Here is a 21909-nt window from a genome sequence, read left to right as displayed (position 1 = left end):
CCTGCGTCGAGGCACAAACCTCTAAATACATGTGTGCCGGCTCCACCCACTGAGCCAACCCGGCCACAATGGATATTATTTCTGAAACTGTCATAAAGCGCTTGTGAGGACGTTTTTGTTAATAAATGCAGTCTTAAAATGAAAACATTAGTGTGGACATACTCTAAGTCCAGCGTGTGAAATAATTCCGATTATAAATCATAAACAAGTAATAGTTAGCCAAAGAAAAACACATGAATACAAAAGTGTAGAGGAGGTAAGTGAATGACACTTATAGCACAAATTAAAATAAAAGCTGCCCCCCGACCACCTAACCCCAATACGCACAGACACACTTCAACATATTGATAAGGATACAGTCTTCGTGAAGGACAAAGGCCTCGGCAATCTGCAAAGAGAGAAAGACATTACTTTTTTTTTTTCTTTTTTTTAAGTGCATGCTTTTAAAATGTTTTTTCATGGAAGCAAGCTATCAGAGTCTGGCCCAGTGGGTTATTGAACATGTATTAGATACAAGAAAACAAGTAGAAATGACGCCAATCTTGAAAATAGAAACCACACTATACGGAGCGCTAACTGTTCTGCTACTGCTGCAATGGCTTCTATAATCATTAACTAAGGAAAAAAACAGATATCAGAAACATAATAAAATAGTTACGCAAGTCCCTAGCATTTAGGAGAGACAGTGAAAACAAGAGTAAGTGAAAAGCAAGACAGAAAAACAAGAAACCATTTTAGACACTACCTCTCTTCAGCAAGTGTCGCTTTCATGCTGCTCAGCTGATCTCAGAACAAGAGAAGTGTGTGTGTGTGTGTGTGTGTGTGTGTGTGTGTGTGTGTGTGTGTGAGAGAGAGAGAGAAAGAAAGAGAGAGAGGGAAAGGAGGGCACAAAAGGCTCTCACATTTCTAATGAAGTGAGGGGCAGTGACAACTGAGCGACCTCTATAGGTCAATGTACTGACGTGGTCCAGATTCAGAAGTTGGAAAGAGAAATTAGTTTTCTGTTTTTTGATAATAGAGATTATATATATAAAATGTTTGTGATTTTTGCACAAACCATAACTACAACAAAAACACTTTTAAAATTCTATAGAATAAACAAGACAGATTAACTTGAATGCATATCTTTTTTAATCATAAAATTAAAAACATTATTGACCTTTATGCCTTTAGGTCAACTTTAATTAGGCCTGAAAACAATAGATTAATTAGACCAGTTGTAGACCTGTGTACCTGTTGTAAAGCGGTTGCCAGAGGAGCGCTCATTTTCTATAATCACTGAAAGTACATTTTCTTTTAAAATCCTACTGACTGGAAACAGTGGAAATATTATAGTTTTTGACTCTGCTTTTTTTAATATCTTCCAAAGTCACTATTGTACCAATACTTAAGTTAGTAGCAGAGCTCACACACAACGAGATTTGTGCTGTCATGCCTGTTTATACACACACACACACACACACACACACACACACACACACACACACACACACACACACACACACACACACACACACACACACACACACACACACACACACACACACACACACACACACACACACACACACACACACACACACACACAAAATTTATTTTACTATGGCATTGTGATGCAGGAAGAAAGCTTTGGATTAAGAACAACAGCCTGTGGTTTGCATCTTGCCTAAAGCAGTGTAACTGTTTACGGTTTCTGTGCTGTTTGATCCAAGGTATTTAATAGTTAAGACATTTTCATCATTCAGTTATTCATTTGTGTTTCCACAACACAGTTTTGTTATGGTGACATCAGAGCTTATAGTATTTTATCAAAACGTTTGAGAAAAAAGAGGCAGAAGCACATGTGTGTTATGTCTTAATGCCTTTCTCAATTACCAAATTTGTACTGTACTTCCTTGACTCCTCGATCCTCCAGCTTGTGACCCGGAAATCATTCTCAGCGCGCAATTCCTAAAATGCACATTGAAGGAGCAAGGATCAAGGAGGCTCTTCAGAGGAGTTATAATCGAGGATACAACAAAGTCTTTTTACCTGTGGCACGTACTGTAAACAAAGAGGCGTGACAGAAAGACTAGGGTTGGGTACTACGCAACCGGTAGGAATCGGACCGGATTATAACGCAAATTTCGGTTCCACATTTCAGGTCCACTTAATGTGTCGACTGAAATATTTTTCCCTCTTTCCCTCCAAAACGGATGTAAAAATATCACACTTTCTCTGTAGTCTACTGTTAGCTAGCTAGCGTAAATATAGGCTACTTTTAAAATGCCATATTTTCCCTCTGGGCTCACCAAAACGGACGTAAAAGCATATTAACCATTCACTGCACGTGATCGCTAGTAAACATATTACATCTTTGATGTCATTTTTCAGTTTTTCAAGAATCGGTTTAGGAATCGGAATCATACGATACCCAACCCTAAGAAAGACAGAGAGGAAAAAGAGGAGAGAGAGAGATAATATATCCACGGCCCCGTGGTTAATCTACGGATCGGGCAACATTCTGATGAATAACAAATGGGTGAAATAATTAATGTGGAAAATATTATCAACGTTCTCTAAAATGTGAACAGCAGCTTCTGTCTTGTCTGGAAAGACGCTTGAGAAACAGCAGCTTAACTTCATTAGGATTATTTCAGCATAGTGGGTGAGACTAAGACGTGAGAAGAGGAATCGAGGAGAGGGATAGGGACAGGGATGCACAAACTGGGAATTGGGAAAGGGCTCAGATGTCTCTCTTTCATTGGTCCTGACACACCAAGCCAACGGCGAGGGATTAGTGACTACAATGGCTGACATATGTCAGCCATATGACATACTACATATGCCTACACAAGTAGTAGAGGTGTGAATCTTCACTGATCTCCCGATTCGATTAAAATTATCAGATTAGCAATTCGATATCTTGATGCATCACAATGCGTCAAAAAATATTTTTCTATTAAAGCCATATAGGATGTTTGACTTGACAAACTTGCATTGTCAAGTGCAATGCCCAAGCTGCAATACATAACTTTAGACTGGAATGATGAAGTGTTTGGGTTCATTTCTTTAAAGTAGCTACCATGAAGGTTTACCTATTTTGGATTAGTCATATACCACCCTACTTTTAGCCAGCAAATCTATTGTGCTGTATTGGAATAACTGACCCCAGACATCTCTTTAACAATAACTTAAATTTACAAATAATATTTAGCCGTTAGATTGAATAAAAAAAAAAAAAAAACTTTCAAATATGCTAACTGCAATATTTCTTCAAATGATATTACACACAACTACCCCTTAAACCGGTTCTCTATCAGTTTCCACTTAAAACACTCCAGCTACACAAAATGATTCCTCCTTACAGCATTTCAATGTAAAACTTACTCAAACCCTGTTAAACCACTGTGTTAACACACACACCTACCCAACCACACACATCCACACACGCAGAGAGAGAAAAAAAAAGGACGTTATCTTCAGTGAAGCCAACACACAAAAATCCAACATACAGTTAGCTGTTAGTCCCAGAAACACAGCTCAAACACGAAAACGAAAACCAGTCACCAGCTACGGCAAAGTCCTCTTCAGCAAGGAAACACGCTGTCGTCCTCTCCGGTCCAAAATCCGCGTCCTCGAAATCAGCAACTCTCCGCCGTTAGCTCCAACTTTAGCCATACACACTAGCACGTTTGTTCTAAACCACTGCTGTTAGACAGGAAAAGTGCTGTATTGTAGCTACACCTCTTCAGCTTCGTTATTCCACTTAGATCTCCTCCAAGCTAGCTAACTATTCTAGTTTCTCTCAGTATTTTCTTTCTTCTTCTCGATTTGCGATTCTCTCCACTCTCCCGTGTCTCCGCTCAGCCGTTTTGCGTGTGTGTGTGTCGGTTTGTTTGTTTGTGTGTCGGAAAATTAACGAGCGACGTCACTGCGTTATAAACAATTATGGTGGGCCACTGCATCGATGCAGCATCGTCAGTGTTGCATCCCGATGTATTGATTATTTGATTCATTTCAACACCTCTAACAAGTAGTTATGTATATCTCATTGTACGTTTGCCATCTTATGGCCATAATGTGCAAAAATAGATATTCCAAACGTTTGAACCTGTGTGTTTTTTTAGAAGAAACATTCATTTTTTTACCAGTTTTGACAACTCTTATGTGTATTGGATTGATCAGATGAGATGAAAACTAAAAAGGAGCCATGTGTGTGCCTCACTCTGGTTTTCAAGCTAAACAGCCAATCAGATGAATTAGCTGTTCGGCCGGCGATATTACGAATCCCACTATGGCCACGCCAAGACCCGCCCTTCAATAGCGTTCACACACTACTATTGGCCAGGCGTCCATGCTTACGTGTACAGGTCCTATCCCCTGACCAATCCCCTAACCCTAACCTTAACCACTCGAGGTGAAATGCCTAACCCCAACCAATCGAGCTGCTTCGTAGGGCGGGTCTTGGCGTGGCCATAGTGGGATTCGTAATTTTGCGTTCGGCCGACACTGATTCAACGGAACGGCCGAAAAAAGGCTGACGAAGGCCGACGCTTGGCGACGGTGCGGGACACACCGCACAAACTTGGCCGACGGTCTCAACTAGGACCAACGGCCGGCTTGGTGTGCCAGGGCCGTCACATACACACCTGTATGCCTGGAAGGAAGCATAGCTCAGGTGTGCCTGTTGTAAATTTACATTTGTAAATCAAACTGACAGAAATATTCACACACCCCATAACACACATGTCCAGTCACGCAGGTGTGTGCGTGTGTGAGAGAATTGGGCAGAGAAAGACTGACAGTGTATGTTTTTATGTAGTGTGCATGTGACTTATGTGTGTACTTGCGTGCATGTCTGTTTGTGTATAGACACTGAAGACACCCATGCCTTAGGGTACAAAGTGCCATTCCGAGTAGTGCTGAGTGGATAACTGCGATTTCATAACTAGTGCTAGAGCAAGAGTTTAAAAGAGACATAATGAAAGAAAGACAGCAAGAAAAACATAAATAAACTATAAAGAGAAGAGTGTCTGTTTAAGTGAGTGACTGACATAATTGGCGGTGATACACAGCTCACAGTATCTGACATAACTATGCCAGAAATAAAACAGACAGCTTACCTGGTGAAGGTACTGTGGTAGGTGAGTGTCATCTCCTCTTTGTGCCAACTCTTCCAGAGACTCCAGCAGGGTAGGGCTTGGAATATGCCCTGTGGTGCAGCTGGAGACTGAGAAACAAGTGGGCACTGGTGTGGAGGTAATGTGTTCCCAATTTGACGTTATTGGTCCTGTGGTGGTAATGAATTCTGTACAGGTAACCATAGGCCCTGTGGTGAAGGTAAGGGGTCCTGTTGCACTCATAGGGGTGGAAGCAGCGGAAGTGTTAAGCCTTGTGGTGCAAGCAGTTACTGTAAATGTCTCTGCAGTTGAGGTGATAGATCCTGCATATGAGCTGGCAAAGCCTCTGGCGCATGTGAGCCCCTGGTTGAAGACGGGCTCTGTGGAGGAGGTTACATGATCTGTAGTGAAGTTGGTATTTTTTGCTATGCTGTCTGTAGCTTCTGCGATACATGTAGGCCCAGGTGGGCTGGTAGGAATGGTGTCTGAGGTTATAGCAAGTGCAGTAGAATCTATAGGCCCTGTGGTGAAGGTGGGTCCCAGTGTAATGGACCCTGTGGTGGAAGCAACTGATTTAGTATTATGAGAGTCCACTTTGACATCACTCTGGCTAAGTTCCACTTGACTGGTGGGATATGCTGTTTCTGGACTGACCACTGGAATGACAGGAGATGTAGGCTCTGGACTGGTCCCAGGGCTGAAAGCATATGGATTGTCCAACAGACTGCCTACAGAGGGAAAGCAAGACATCAGCAAACAGAAAGAGAGATTAGAGAAAGAATAATTAGGGCACAGTTAACGTGTTGAAACAAGATTACAAAAAGCAGTTTGAAAGTCCTGAGGACACAGGTGCACAGTATAATGGACTATTACACTACAATACTGACACTTAAAGTTTAAGTCAGCTAAATAGAATAGAACCTAGTTGAGTTGAGTTTACCTAAAACTAGCCGTCTGACCAGCGGTGAGCCATTAGGTAGAGTTGGTTCATCAAAGACGCGAGCAAAGTAACAGTACAGAAAATAAGCACAGCAGACACGTCAGACCACAACGCAACATCACAGTGATTCGGTCAATGACTTAATGAAGCATTCTAATCCATAGAAAAACTGATGGGTTGCTTCAGATTTTTAATGTTAAAAAATGGAAATGTTAACAGCCAATGTATTATTGTATTAACTTTAGTTGTATTATCCCATTTTCTGTCTCTGTCTGTCACTCACTCACACACACACTTTTAATTGTGTGCGTATGTGTGTGCAAACTAGGGCTGCAACAACGAATCGATAAAATTGATAAAATTTGATTATTAAAAAAGTTGGCAACGAATTTCATTATCGATTTGTTGTGTCGCGCAACTATTACGCAACTCAGTCGCGGAGATAAACAAAATTTGAGTTTAGCGCAGAGCGTAGCGAAAGTAAAGAAAAAAAGAGCAGAGAGGGGGTAGAGGAAATACCGGAGAGACCTGTAACGTTGTTCTGAAACACTCGGCGGGGGCAGAGAAATCAGTACGACCCAAGTCATCCAAGGTGGGAGCATTTCACACTAAATAAATCAAAAACGTGTTAATTGCAAGATAAGCAAAAGCGACACGGCATGGCACGGGCGCACCACGGTGATGAGTCAGCACCTAAAACGTAAACATGTTGGAGTTCTTGATGAGGAGGAAGGGAGTTCAACAGCAGGGTAAAGTCACTACACTATCCTACTTCTGTTCCGTTCTGAAGTGAGGAACGTACCGTCCCTCCAGTAGCTCTTCTGGTGCTGCCGTTTACTCGTTATCCAGCTGACTAGCATGACAAGCTAGCGTTAGCTCGGTAATAACAGTAGTAAAATGACTAGTAAAAAGACTAAAGACACGGTTTTATTCACTCGCCCCTTTTTTAATCTCTTGTCATGTATATATTCTGTGCTTTGTCCCATATCAGTTATTGTTGACAAATATATTTGTGTGTTGTATAAATGAACTTAACTTGCACTTATGATGATAATGATGGTAATAATTTAATGAATAAGCTTCAAGTGTGTGTGTGTCTGTCTGTATCTGCTCTTTGGGTTACTTTTACACAACTACTAACTAAAACAACAAGTATGTATGTAAGTATGTACTGAGTTGATGTAAATTAATGCTTTTTTATTTTTTGTATCCGATTCATCGATTAATCGAAAAAATAAATCGACAGATTAATCGATTATTAAAATAATCGTTATTTGCGGCCCTAGTGCAAACACAGACGTGTAAAAATGGGAGCTATAAGCTGGTTTTGTTTGACAAACACTGTTACAGATTACCATGTCTGGCTAGCAAGAAAGACTTTGTGTGTGTGTTTCTCTACTCTAGTTTACTGATATATCATTTACTACTTTTTTCTCTTCTGGTCCTTTTATCTTTCTCTTCATCCATCCCTCTATTCAATTTTCTTTTTTCTCTCACTCATGTGGCCTCCTTACATCTTATTTGTCCTGTTACACTACCTCCAGTCTCTCTGTCAGTTATGTGATCAGAATGACATAATCACCCCCAGTCAGCCTGACCTCAATCCATAATGCTGAACACTTAAAAACACACAAAAGGCCTTACAACAGTGAGTAAGCCAGACACTGACCAGAGCGTTGGCCTTCATTAAACTGTTGCTACTTGAACTGAAAGCTAATACTCTGTGAAAAAAGTCATAGCAAGAGTCTATCTTAGTTAGTGAAGTTGACAGATTAATAATAATAATGATAATAATAATAATAATAATTAGTAGTACAGAACAAGTCTCTCCCCTAGCAAAAACACCTACTCTTGCACTGCAAGGCATACTACTTTTTTTTTTTATTAAGTTAAATTTGTTTGATGATAAGTTTTTTGGATGTTTAACTTGCAATAAGAAATTAAGCAAACTCATAACTTCATTAAAAAACTAATCATTTTAAGATCTACATTTATTTAGTATATTCTTATACAAAATAACTGTCTATTGGCATCTTTGTTTCTGTAGATCTTGTGCAGCACTTATTTTGAAGCTCCACTAATCAACGGTTTTTATACTGACAATAAATCAACCTATGTGTAATATGAAAGGAGTGGCTCCCAATGACAATCCCAGAGAATTATCATGCAAGTCTGCATCACTATGGAGCATGTTTAGTCTCTTTCAACTGTTAGCAGCTTTGTTTCCAGAAACAGCAGGTAGCTGTTTATTGATGAATTCACAATACGCTACCTCCCCGGTGACAAAGAGCAGAAGGAAAAACTTAGCGAACTAATAGTTACAGCAAAAAGTAAGAAGCATAGATTTCAAACAGTACGGTGTGTGAAAGTGTACGTCCATGTGTGTATACAATATGATTTTCCCTTTCACGTGTGTATGTTCCCTACCGGTTTCTGAATAGGAGGAATCAGTCATGGGAGTGTCTGGAGACTGGCAGCGAATTAGACAGCTTGATTCCTCTGACTCTTCCTCTTCTTCCTTCATCACCTCATCAATGTCTTCTTCCTCATCCTCCTCTCTGCCTCTTCCATGCTCCTTCTCGATGTCCTTCCCATGGTTGTTGACTGGGGCTTTTTGGATGATCCCTCCTCCCTCTTCATTTTGTGAAGGACAGAGACTTTGAATCTCTGGGAGCGTGTTTGGCTGGTTGAGATTGCGAGTTTGGGCAGTGAGAGCTTCAGGGTTGGGAAGGTTATCACAGACGTCCACCCCGCTCACCTGAACTTGTGACATTACTCTGCCCTCCCTCTCAAGCTGACCTAGAAATAAAATAAAGGATCAGTCGAAATTTCAATATAATTAATAAAGTAAGAAAACCAAAGAACAGAATTCCTATGAATGTTATTCAGTTGACTTTGATTCCAAATTTATAGGTCTGCTGCAACTTGAGAAAAAGCAACCAAAGGATAGAAGACAAAAAAAAAACCGCACCCAGCCTTCCTCATTCTCAACAGCTTGTAGTTAATGTTATTTTCACCGTGAATCACATCTAATTTGTATGGATAGTGTGGTTTTGAGGATGCTGTACTTAAATATGTTGAGCTTATCTTTTGTGTAATGCTTTAATGAAATTCAAACACTCACCCCCATGATCCATCTGGCACCACCCTCACAAGGTCAGCTCCGGCTATTTGACAGGCCCTTATTCAAGCCTGCAGAGATAAGGTGAGAGAAGACAGGCACATATCAATGTAAGAATGCATGAGGAAGACAGATAAAGTAAGACTCCACGCATAGACAACGGAGAGAGTGAGAAAGGGAGAGACACAAAACAAGTTTAATCACATTCCGAGTTGTCGAACAAAACTTAGGGCTTATAGAGATTTAAAAAATAAACCTTCAGAGTGCAACGGTCCTACCAACACCTTGTACTACAGTATAATACTAGTACAAACAAATCTATTGATGTAGATGGTGATTTGACATTATGGGGATTTCACTAACTCTGACAATGAATCATATAGAAAAAAACAACTGAAAACTCAACTGCACAAGTCCTTAAAGGGCAACTATTATATAGCATTTTCAGGATTAAAACTTGAATTTTGTGTTTGTACTAGAACATGTTTACATGCTTTAATGTATATATAAAAAAAAATTTTGCACCTGTATTCAGAAACATAATTTTGATTATTCCAGACTTTCACATATAGGTCTACACAGGGAAAAGGCATTTAAAAATGAACTAATCTTAAAAAAAGTTTATCATAGCTTTCTTTGTAAAGTGTGTACCACAAACACGCACAGATGGCTTGTCTTTACAACATTGCACTAACTTTGCCCCCTATCCCTGGCTACAACATGCATGACTGTATCCTGTGCCAACAGCAATTTTGACATACAGATATTTCGACTCCCCAAAAAACCTCCACAAAACACACATCCAGGCTAAAGAAAGCCTGTCTCAGAGGAATATGGCTGTCCTGGTTTCCCTCTGCACTCTGCTAATTGTTCTTCCTGTAACCCTGTATAGCCCTGGTTAACACTCAGCCCAAACATTTAGAAAGAAAAAAGAAAGCCAGGACAAACACACCTAGCACAATTTTGATTCTGTGTACACATTGTTATTAAAACTTTTATGGACAATCAAGAGTATATTTAGGCTAATTTGTAACACATACAAGTGTCACAGAGAAATACCTTGGGAGATGAGTTCATGAACAAATCAGCATTGAGGGCTGCTGTCTCCAAAGGGAGGTGAGAACCTTTGGGATGACATAACCATCTTGCCTTCATGTTGCATAAGCTTGATATACATTTTAACAAGGGACAGCGCCTTCTGTATGTGTGTTATATCAAGCTTAGTCTCTAACGACAACGTTTCATTTCCGGAATCGTTCAGGTGCTGTCGGAAATTCCGCAGAATGTCCTTAATTTTAGGCCGGATGTCTCACACCTTCCCCTTTCTTTGTGTTGGCATTTTTAACACTGGTCAATATAGGAGGACTATGGTTATACAGTAACTGCTCCTCAGATCTCTGCAGGGTAAATCGAGACAGTTAGCTAGACTATCTGTCCAATCTGAGTTGATCAAAACAACTTTTGAATGAGCACATTCCACCAAAACAAGTTCCTTCCCGAGGCTATTTTGCAAAGTCACCGTTGCTCCGGCGCTTAGCCCGATTGGTTTAAAGAAATGCCAATAAACCAGAGCATGTTTTTCTCCCATCCTGGAATGCTGTGTGGATTAACCAGATCCTCCTCCGCTGCGCTGCGGAGGAAGGTGTGGCAATGCCTGCTTCCTAGATGGCTTTAAGATACATATAGAAGAGAGTATTGTATTCTCACTCCAAGCTCTAAATGTCCCTCTGGAGGATGAAACAGTCCCAGCACATAACAAACAACTGTGACATTAAGGCTTATGCAACAGACCCTTCAGATTACACATACAGGTGTTATGTACAGGTCATACATCTTTATGCTTTTTTGTATTTTCAGTATCCTTTAATGTCCCTCTCCCACAGAGCCATCTGTCCATACAACCATCCATCCTCTCCTCTTTTTTTTTTTATCTGCACCCTACTCCACAGGGGACCATGAATAATGAAAGACAGAAGAAGGGACAAACGGAGTGGGGAATTCAGCCAAAAGGACAAACACAAGGTGAAGGAAACAAACCATGTCCTGTGAGGGCCACTGCCAAGACGTTACAGTCAGCAGAGGTACAGACAGATGGGAACATAACTAAAAACAAGACAAAAAAAAAACTGACAGTGCTTTTCAAGTTTCTGTATGTAGACGTTGTATAAATGAGCTAAACTCAATACAAATCTAGCTAGGAAGTTAAGAAATGAGACGAAAATATTTGCCGTAAACTGCACTCTTGTTATTCAAAAAGCCCCATGACACCGATACGACGTTAACAATTCCACGCTAGTAGCTAACAGTTAGTTGGCTTATAAACCTAATTAGGTTAGGTCTAATAAGAAAAATAAGCTAACGTTAGCGTGTTACGTTAACAGTAAAATAGAAATTAACGTTAGCTTGGTCGCTATCGTTACGGTTCAAGTAACGTTAGTGTTGATTTAACATGCGCTTCTTGACCAATGTTCTTGACAGGCTAGAAAACGTTTGAGTAACGTTAGTTAGAGCTAGCTAATAACAAGCATAACTTAATAGAAAGCTAAACAGCAACAGCAATAACATTAACGTTACCTGACGCTACGGCGACAAATTAGTCAACGTTACGGTATACTGCTGTTGCTAGCTAACTTACGAGAGCTAACGTTAACCGACCTGAATCACATCTGGCCAACATACCGCGGAGAATTTTTTTAAAAATATACACCTTAATTTGCTCTACATTCATCATTATCAAATCATTGGCTAGACATTTACACGTTCTGCGACACATAATAGTCAAGCGGTACTTACGGCTGAAAAGGTTGGCTGAATGGTAAAAACTCGGGCATTAGACACTTTGCTGTGGATGTTGCTGTAACGTTAATCACTGTAGGTGTAACCAACAGTCAGGGGTCGTTGCTACAGCTGCTGTCATCAGGCCTGCTGCTGTGAGCTGTTGGTGGGCGCAGGATGCACTGTCGCCTCCTTCTGTTTCAACACTGTCAGTACGTGATTGTTTTTCTCTCGGCAGGTTTGGACATTTCTGCAAACAATTTAATCCATTTGCTCCAATTCTCTGAGATGACCTATTTTTACTTCATGATGTTGGCAAAGCCATCTTTTTGGGGGGACAGCTAGTGTAGCTATCCTAGCAACCGGTCTTAAAAGAGACAGACAATCAAATCTACCAAATGGTCTTTACAGTTAAGTAATTTATTCGAGAACCAATATTTTTGTGCAGATGTATTATTGCTTTGCATGTATTAGCGATACATGAAGACAGATAATTTAAGCTTCCATGATATATGGGAACACAGTTCCAAAAATAGAAAAAATTTAAAAGCATACCAACCTAGTGAATAACAAACAGTTTTCACCTCTGTGGAACCAGGGAAGAATAGTAATAGATTTAGTCTGGCCAACATCAGACAAATTGTGTGAGCACTTACTAAAACAAGGCTAAAACCAATGTCTTCCCACATTACATTTCAAAATTTTGATTTAATGATTTCTTTAAAATAAAAAAATATTACACACACCACTTACATAATCCATAAGACATGACAGTCAGATTTAAAGCTGAAGCACACACAAAAATACAAAAATATACACAGACCTGATGCTATACAGTGAACAACTTTCTCTTTCTTCCTGCACTTCTACTCCAGTTTTGGAAAATAATGCAATAGAAGATACATGCAGGGTTGTGACACTGCTGTCACAGTAAACTGCATCAGCAAAACTGCAGTTGTATCAATCATTTACATGCGCATTTCTGAATTATATCATTTTCATTACAGTGCATCCATGAGGCTTTTTTCCAGCCCCTGTTGGACATGCTGCTTTTGTCTTCATAAAGGGTTTTTTCCTTTTACATAATTTAACTAATCCTAAAACTTTTATTCTGCAATACAATGTAATGTTCCCACTGGCCATTAAAGAAATCTCAATTGAGGGCCTAGAAAGAACAATTTCTGCTACTGAGTTTTCAACTCATTGGAATTACAGTTCAGCATATTACAGCAGGGTCATTTGAAGTCATTACTTCATTGTCACTCCCTACAAAAGTATATTATGTCAGGTAACAAATACATTTCAAGTTATTCACTGCATCCATTTTATGAACATTTTACTTGTTACTATTTTTTGTGTTTCTGTATGTATCTTCTGCACCCCCCGTTTTATTAAATCACACTTTATAGTATTTGTTTTTTTATATTATTATGTGCGTTTTTGTTTTCTTTTGTATTTCATTTCTATAAAACTATACACATGACCTGTAGGTCTATATTTTAGCCCCAACCTTCCCTCTGTGTGTTTTCCAGAATCTCTTCATAAAGCCAGCTCTGTGTAAACTCCTGACTCTTGTCCATCAGCTGGAACAGTCGAAGATACTCCTCTGGATATACATGGCCTGTCAATATGTCCTCCGGCATGCCCATCTCCGATAACAGCTTACTCCCACTATCAGGAGACCAGAGACTAGAAAAACACAAGAGAGGGAGAATAAACAAGTTAATAAAAAACAGCCTATAATACTACTATAGTATGGAGGCACTTAGTGGAAGACTTAGAGACACACAAAGAGCAGTTGTTATTTATTTTTATGGGCATTTTCGGGCCTTTTATTTTTGACAGGACAGCTTAAGACATGAAAGAGGAGAGAGGGGGGAATGGACCTTTTTCACAGCAGACATTTTGACTTGTCATAGTAGGAAAAGCACAGCTGAAATTGAAACGATGGCTCAATTCCATCAAGGCCCCGTTTACACGAAGGGAAGACGCAGATATTTTCCTGTGGTTTGGCCTCTCATTTACACGAAAACACAGTTTTTAATCACAGAAAATGATTATTTCTAAAAACTCTGGCCAAAGTATAGATTTTGGAAAACTTTGTTCGTTTCTGAAAACCGAGAGGTTGAAATGTCCGTTTATGAAAATAGCCGGCCACGTGTAAACGTAGCACAAGTGTCCCAGTAAGTTATCTCAGTGAGTCAGCATGAACAATACCAGGGCCTCTCCTAAGTGGAAGGCAGCCATCATTCATGGTTTTGAATACACCTGTGCTTTTCCTACTATGACATGTCAACATGTCTGCCATGAAAAAGGTCAATGCATCAAAGGGGAATGACATGCAGCAAGGGGCCGCAGGTCAAAGTTGAACCCGGGCCCGCTGCGTCAAGGAGTAAATCTCTATATATGGGTGCACGCTCTAACAACTGAGCTATATGGGCACCCACAAAGAGCAGTTCTTTGATGGAACATGTGCAATGTGTTAACCACAGGTCTGTCTTAATCGCTTTGTGTGTGTGTGTGTGTCTTACTTGAGCCTGTCAATGAGCTTGACCTTTCTCTTTGCCAGACACTGTTTTATCATCATCAGCAGAGTTGAAGCATTAGAAGGAGTTAGGCCGGCAGAGAAGAGATCAGCCCGCGGACGCAGACGCACCAGGCACAGGTGGTCATTGGGAAGCTGAGGGGAGAAAGGGACAGAGGATGAGGTGGGGGGGGGGCGTTATATTGTATGGACAATTCCAAACAACTTTACATTGCTGTTATCGAGTCTGCGCTCTTCCTTACCTTGCCCTTAGCGCTAGGTATACTCTGTCTGGAAGACCTCACAAATGACTCCCAGGGCTCCTGCACAGACCGATAAGGAGGTTGACAACTAGAAGACTATCAGATTTACCCTCTTTATGTTGAAAATGTGTAACCACGGAAGCTTTAGTAGCTCGATCCCCAGCAATAGCTTTATGGAAGTATCATCAAACTTAACATTTTTATTTATTTAACTTAAAAATACTAATACAACTATTTAAATATCAACCTTACTGGTTTTAATACATTTGTTACCCTCCCTCATACTGTACCTTGTGCAGTAGTTCAATATCACAGGCCATCTGCCAGAGGACACTGAAGGCTCTGTAGTGCATCATTTCACCTGGACATGACACCAGTTTCTGATGGAGAAATTACTGTGTTAAATATTTTATACAAGGTTTGTTTAAATTACCAGACACAAGTCACCCTCAGCTTCAACTAGTGATTGTGTTGCCTAGCCTGGATGCCAGCCGAACTTAGCCCCGCCCACAAAATTCGAGGTCGGGAAGTTCTGACTAGAATCTGAGTATGACCACGTCAGGCTATGTGTTGTCAGCATCGATATGGCAATTTTCAGGGCAGATCACCAAAGCGGATGATTATACTGACAGGTGCAGCATTGACTAAGTATCGATCTGAGGTTTCCAGCGGGATGTCAGGAGCTGTGGTGCCTATTCGTAAGAAGTGCACCTGCCATTCAACCGGGTGACTCTTTTTCTGTGTGCCGATCTGACGGCCACATCATGCTTTATGATGAATCATGCACAAGTTTAAGGAGCTGATGGGATAACATTTCACTGGAATTGTACCTCGTACGATTTCATGTGACAAATAAAAATTGATTGATTAATTTGCCGGTTTAAAGCAGCCCGTGATGAAAACGAGGCACAAGCATGGGTTTAACCTACTCTATCGGCGTGAACACACACACCCCACACACATAAAATGCTTTTGTTCTTTTACCAGGTATTCCTTCTCGCTTATGAAGAGGTTGAGCTCTACTCTTCCATATCTGTAGACAGACAGCCGTTCAAACAAGGCGTAAACCATCTTCAGCAGCATGCCACGCTCATTACGCAGGGGCAGGATACCCACCACCTTCACTGGGACGTCTAGAGAGACACAGACAAAAACATTACCAAAACACACACTTTAGGGAGATAGTACACTATACAATGCATAGTGTCATTCAGTAAATGTGATGTGCCAGTATATTTGTATTGCTTTTACTGTTTCTACCTTTGTTTTTACAGACGTGGCGCATGTATGACACGCCAATTCGTATGCCATTTTGGCGTGTTATCAAGACGCATAATCGCTTTTTAGCGTATTTATCAACGCAATTCGCCCGCCATTCACCTACATTTCGAGTGAATTTTCGCCGTAGCGAGTAGTATAAAGGGACGTAGAGCAGGGATTGCGTCCCGCATGTGGCAATTTTCAGCAGTTTTATTTTTATTTTTTTCCCCCCAATGTTTCTTTCCTAAACCCAACCGTTTATTGTTTTCCTAAGCGTGTTTTTGTCACTTTTTTGTGTTACTAAAGCCTTTCCCTGTGTTCTTTTTTGTTCTCGCGATAGGATGTCACGTTCTCGCGATAACACACAATGTGGTGGGTATGTTTACATCTGCTGTATACAGCGTAGACATACACATAGATAGCTGAAAATGCATACAGATAACACGCCATTTGGCTTTAGGAAAGTGGCATGTATGTTTACGCAAAGTCATGATGCCATGTTGGTTTTTATGTAAATTGACTTTGCGTATCTTTTAAAGTGCTATATAAATAAAATGCATTATTATTCTTATTTATTTTAATCTGAAAACATGTATCTAAATTTTTTAAACCTGTGAGTTGCTAAAAAAAATCCCACCAATCAAATGCTTTAGGTAGATATGTTTAAGGTTAGGATAATACTTATGTACTTAGTGTATGAAGGAGGTGGGATTGTTTTGCAGCCAGAGAGGCTTTACTAAAGGAACAAAACAAAAAACTCAGTGTGTATGTGTGAGAGATTGAATATGCAACATAGCAGCAGTGTCTTAGGTTTTTTTTCTCACCATCAGTCCAGTTAGCCTCTGATATCCCCAGGTCAGTGAACAGTTTGTCAGTGAACATGACAGGGGGTTTAAGGTTTCCACTGCCAATGGGGTCTAGTTTAAAGTAGTCACAGTGAACTACTTCCAACTGACCATCAAGGCGACCTTCCAACTCCTGCAACATAAAAACATTTATTTTTCTAACTGCTAGAGTAGAACTAAGAATTGGTTAATCTATGTGTAAGGATACAAAGAGTGGTTCGATGGTCAAGGTCAAGGTCAAGGAGTCTTTATTATCCCCGAGGGGCAATTTGTTTTGCAGCAAAATAAAGTGCAACATAAACGACACATAAGCCATACAGACAACAGACACTATCGATGGAGAACACAAGTAAATACATACTACACAAAGTCCACATCTCACATTGAATTATTAACAAAACCTTTTGTGTCTGTTTGTCCTGCATTTAGGCAGACAGAATCTGCGGCCAGACGGCATCAACATGAAGTAGCTGTTCAAGGGGTGGTTTATATCAGCCAGGACTGACTGGGACTTCTTCAGGGTCCTTGTCTCATATAGAGATTTTAAGTCAGTCAGAGAGTTCAGGGAAATTTTTCCACACACTTTAGTAATGTATTGCAGCCTATTTTTGTTTTAAAGAGTGAGGGACCCAAACCAGCTCACAAAGGCAAAGGAAAGAATAGTTTCAATAAAACAACAATAAAACGAGAAGTTTACAATAAAAAAAACATACGCTGGTGTGCTTTTTTACAAACAGCGTCAACCTGAGGCTCGAAGGTGAGTTTGTCGTCTATTATAATACCGAGGTATTTGTATTGCTTCACCACTTCGATAGCTTGATCATTAATAAGGGTCGGAGAGAGGGTGGGGGGATTCTTCCTAAAGTCGATCAGCATTTCTTTAGTTTTTGCCGCGTTGATGTTCATAAAAGACGACTTGCACCACGCTGTAAAATCATTTAAAGTAGCGCCATACTCGGGGTCGTTGTGAGTCAGCAGTGACACTATTACCGAGTCGTCAGCAAACTTAATGATGTGACGCCTGGCGTGCTGGCTTTGTCATGCATTTGTATATAAAATAAATAAGATCGCGGAGAGGACGCAGCCCTGGGGGGAACCAGTGGAGGAAAAGAGAACATCGGATAAGATGCTATTCACTCTCACGCGTTGTGACCTGTCATTTAAAAAGTCCATCAGCCAACAAATAAGACTATGATCGATATTAAAAGTATTCTTTAAGATCCCTGCCAAAATATGTGGTTGAATGCAATTAAAGGCTGAAGAAAAATCAATAAAAAGCAGCCGCACAAAGCTCTTTGCACCCTCAAGATGGGTATAGATCAAGTTAAAAAGAGAACATGCTGCACCTTCCACTCCCCGTTTTGGTCTGTAAGCGAATTGAAGCGGGTCTAGTAGATCCTGTACAGAGTTTAATAGTTCATCTTTCACGATCTTCTCTAACGTCTTCATAACGAGGGACGTGAGTGCCACAGGCCTAAAGTCATTAAAAGACTCTGGAGTCTTATTTTTAGGCACCGGAACAATAATTGAGTCTTTCCAAAGATTAGGATCGGTGTGGAGATGTAAGGACATTTTGAAAATAAAACAAAAAATGTCTGCCAGCTGTTCAGCACAGTTCTTCAGTATACGGCCTCCAATGCCGTCAGGGCCAGGACTTTTCCTTTCTTTAAGACCTCTGAAGAGTGTCAGGACCTTATTTCTGTCAACCTGGACATTGCTCTGCCCAGGGGCTAATATTTCGTTGATTAATTATGCTTTTAACAGATTTGGAGACCCAAGGTTTATTATTTGGATATATGGAAATTTGTTTTTTTTAGGAATGACTAACTCCTCACAGAAGGTGATGTATGCAGAAACAGTCTCTGTAAGCTCATCAATGTCCTTACATTCATTTTTAAATAGATCCCAATCAGTACAGCAGTAGCATTCCTGTAGACACTGGATTATTTTCCTCTGACCAAACCGGAACCAACTTTCGTTCCGGCTTGTTTCTCTTCAGTACCGCTTTGTAGGACGGAACCAAATAAACTGTGTAGGGGTGCTTGTGTTACCTGTAGATCATGAAGGAAGAACCTATCCCCTTCGAGAGCCACAACTCTCTGAGCTCCAGCATTTAGCAGTGTCCTAGTCAATACCCCAGGGCCTAAGAAAGACAGACACAAACACAGAACATCAATTCATTTTTGTTTCACGGACAAGTACGATAATGTGCACAAACTTATAAATTATAAAAACACATTTTTCTCAATTGCACCCAAGTAAAAAATAAATGGTTTAGTTTGCCAATGTTTATGCCAAATTAGACAGAAGTTACACATCAAACAAACTCGCAGAAGAACAAATATCCATACATTAAGTCAACCTCCATGTTTCGCACTGACTTGTTGACTGACTGTTGTACAAATGCATACCTGGGTTACATTCGAAGATAACCGTTTTAGTATCTTCAGGTCCTAAATGCTGTGTTACCAGTTTAGCCAGGTCTGGGTCCACTATGAAGTGTCGGATTACTTTACAGGCCTGAGCACGGCGTACATTCTCCTCCACCTCCCCGAGGTCCAGGAAGTCATACCGGCACAGAGGACGACGTTGGCCCTGGAGAAAGAATAAAATGCACATAGAGAGTGAAAATAATTGATATCATATGTGACAAAAGCTTACAGTATATTGGGAACCACGGTCAATCTTTCACTCTTGTACATTTTAATTATTCACGGTTTATCATCCCCTCCTCTCCACCAGTTTGTCAACATCAGAACAGCTGATCACAGCAGAACCAGAGGTGCAGCAAGGGGAGACTGTATCATTCCATTTAGGAAAAGTGTATTTGGACAAACTGCTTTTTCTGTTCGAGTAGCTACTGAGTGGAACCTCACCCCCATAACCATCAGAAATCTAAACACATACAGTACATTCAAGATCCAGTTAAAGAAATGGCTCATTGATAATCAGAACGGTCAACAATACCATTAACCTCTGGCCCTGCTCTCGCTGCCCCCTGCTGGCTTCTTTTGCCTTGTGCGTGTGCATGTGTTCATGTCTTTGTCTGTTTGTCTGATTGTTGGTCTGCTATGTTTCTATTGTACATTTTAGCTTAATAGTACTTTTTACTAAATGTATTTTAATTATTATATTATTGTTATGTAAATATGTAATTTATTTTAGGGTGACTTTTACCATCTGTCTAGGGACTGCAGATGAAAAATAGCCTTCTGGCTAACTCTGGCATATTGAAATGTTTATTAATATGCTCTGTCCCTGTAATAAATAAATAATAATAAAAAACGTTTTTCTGCACAAACTCAAGATTTATATCAATATGTGCATTTTCTCCTCACACAAAGTGGTTAAAGTAGCCAGAAAACCTCAAGAATTATACAGTGCATTACCACAGAACCATACAAATTGAAACTTTAATGGTCCCTGAGGCTAAATTTGAGCATTACAGCAGCAGACAGTAACAGAATACAGCATGGATAAGAGAGTACAACTACAACAAAGTGTCAACTTCTGGGCTAACCGCAGTTGTTTGGAGCAAAACACTGGGGACAGGTGCAGGGGTCACAGCAGGTCTATGTGTTGTGCACCTCAACAATCACATTTAAGACCGGATACAAGACCATAATGATGAAAAGAAAGCTGATACTAGAGCAGACTCAACCACACAACACAAGCAACAGAAATTACTTAAAATAGTCTAATAGTTGAACCACATGTCAAAACACATCATGTACATATAACAAAAGATTTGCCACGGTTACTAAATTCCTTAAAAGTGGAAATTTCCCTATCATTTCACATCAATAGGTACAAAAAAAGAAGGGGAGTGCATTTTATTAGAGCTTCACATACACCAAGCTGCAGTGGAAGGCTAGTATCTAGAATCAAGCAAAGCTAAAGACAACTGCCTACCTGTACAGCCACAGCAGACAGGTTCCTGTGTGCGAGTGCTGAGGAGGGGGAAGCCCTCTCTGCACGGGGCTGTTGGGAGCTTGGACCAAGTGTGGGCCGACCAGGACCTGAAGAGAGAGAGTCCAGGCTGTAGGACCTTCTATGAAGCACAGCAGCCCCAGGGACACAGAAGCCAGAATGACCCACAGGGGTCAACGCTGCCTTGTGCAAACAGGATCTACTTCTGATGGTCTGGCAGCATGCAGAGCGCATCATCACCTCCACCACTCTACACATCTGCATTGACATGGTGGACCAGTTGACCTTTAACTACAGACGAGGAAGGGGGAGGGAGATTGGGGGACCTCTTCACGAGGTCATTGCCTAGAGAGAATGGGGAGGAAAAGGGACAAGGGATGTTAAGAGGAATAGGAGACATTCGAGTGTCACTAACTTATTTTGAAACATGTTGTATAATTAATTCTCGCTCAAAAACTGTTCTAGTAACGTTAGGTAACTCGGTGTTTGACTAACTTGACGTATTTAAAGGGAAGATACAGTGGATACAATTATAAATGACAGGCTTTAAATGGCCATTAAGTTAATATCGTAATACAAAAACAATCGTGTGTTACCTTAGCACGTGGGAAAATAACGTTAAACCTTTTCTTCCAAACTGATGGCTTAACCCTATTGGCCTTACTGGAGAGGTATTCACTGTCCTTCACCCTGTAGATTTACAGACTTTGGCCATCAGCTCGCCAAGAGCCACACAATAACCTCGCAGGCAATCGGTTACACGAAGGCGATGAACAGTTTGATGACACTTAGCTACATATCAAAGTTGTTAGCCGACTGGGTAGCCTAGTACGCTAACGTCGCTTACAACTAAATGCATTTTTTGTCGTTTTCATCTAGAGAACCACAGACATACCTTATTGAAGAATATCTTATAACCTTATATATCCATATCTAAAGACATCAGTGATTTATAGGTGGCGCATGTCGGTCTGTTCGTTGGTAAAACTGCATGACATTGAGCTCTCAGTAGCCAGACCCCCGAGTTGTATTTGCAATTCTCGTGGTGTAACAGGCGACGCGCATTTGATTGTCGTCATTGACAAGCGACTATTACGAGGACCAATCAAAAACTCGAGGAAGTTGTCATTCTATAAAAATAAAGACATA

At 40.5% G+C, this 21909-nt stretch overlaps 2 protein-coding genes across 4 annotated transcripts in view; both read right to left on the bottom strand.

Annotated features, from left to right (window-relative positions):
- Positions 1-12164, bottom strand: part of cnsta (consortin, connexin sorting protein a) — a 29761-nt gene extending 17597 nt beyond the window's left edge. Inside the window, exons 1-5 of one of the 3 annotated variants that reach the window (XM_028595596.1) lie at positions 11957-12164; positions 9167-9234; positions 8470-8841; positions 5106-5830; positions 358-388 (exon numbers count right to left, since the gene is read on the bottom strand). In XM_028595596.1, coding sequence (XP_028451397.1) covers positions 358-388; positions 5106-5830; positions 8470-8841; positions 9167-9179 — 1141 coding nt within the window. In that variant the 5' untranslated portion in view covers positions 9180-9234; positions 11957-12164. Of the gene's footprint in view, positions 1-357; positions 389-5105; positions 5831-8469; positions 8842-9166; positions 9235-11200; positions 11269-11737; positions 11829-11956 lie in introns of those variants that run through there. The other 2 variants (XM_028595681.1, XM_028595762.1) reach the window with 2 other exon arrangements.
- A 1163-nt stretch (positions 12165-13327) lies between these two features.
- tfb2m (transcription factor B2, mitochondrial) lies at positions 13328-21821 on the bottom strand. Its single transcript, XM_028595880.1, has 10 exons — positions 21656-21821; positions 20743-21105; positions 19242-19425; positions 18882-18973; positions 16810-16963; positions 15710-15858; positions 15016-15105; positions 14726-14785; positions 14470-14618; positions 13328-13627 (listed from the first exon to the last, which is right to left on the bottom strand). The coding sequence occupies exons 2-10, from the start codon at positions 21028-21030 to the stop codon at positions 13438-13440; spliced, it is 1356 nt and encodes a 451-aa protein (XP_028451681.1). The 5' UTR covers positions 21031-21105; positions 21656-21821; the 3' UTR covers positions 13328-13437.
- Between the last annotated feature and the right edge of the window lie 88 nt (positions 21822-21909).

The sequence above is a fragment of the Perca flavescens genome, chromosome 1, assembly GCF_004354835.1.
Source record: "Perca flavescens isolate YP-PL-M2 chromosome 1, PFLA_1.0, whole genome shotgun sequence".
In the NCBI taxonomy this organism is placed as follows: domain Eukaryota; kingdom Metazoa; phylum Chordata; class Actinopteri; order Perciformes; family Percidae; genus Perca; species Perca flavescens.
This window is presented reverse-complemented; position numbering and strand designations above follow the sequence as displayed.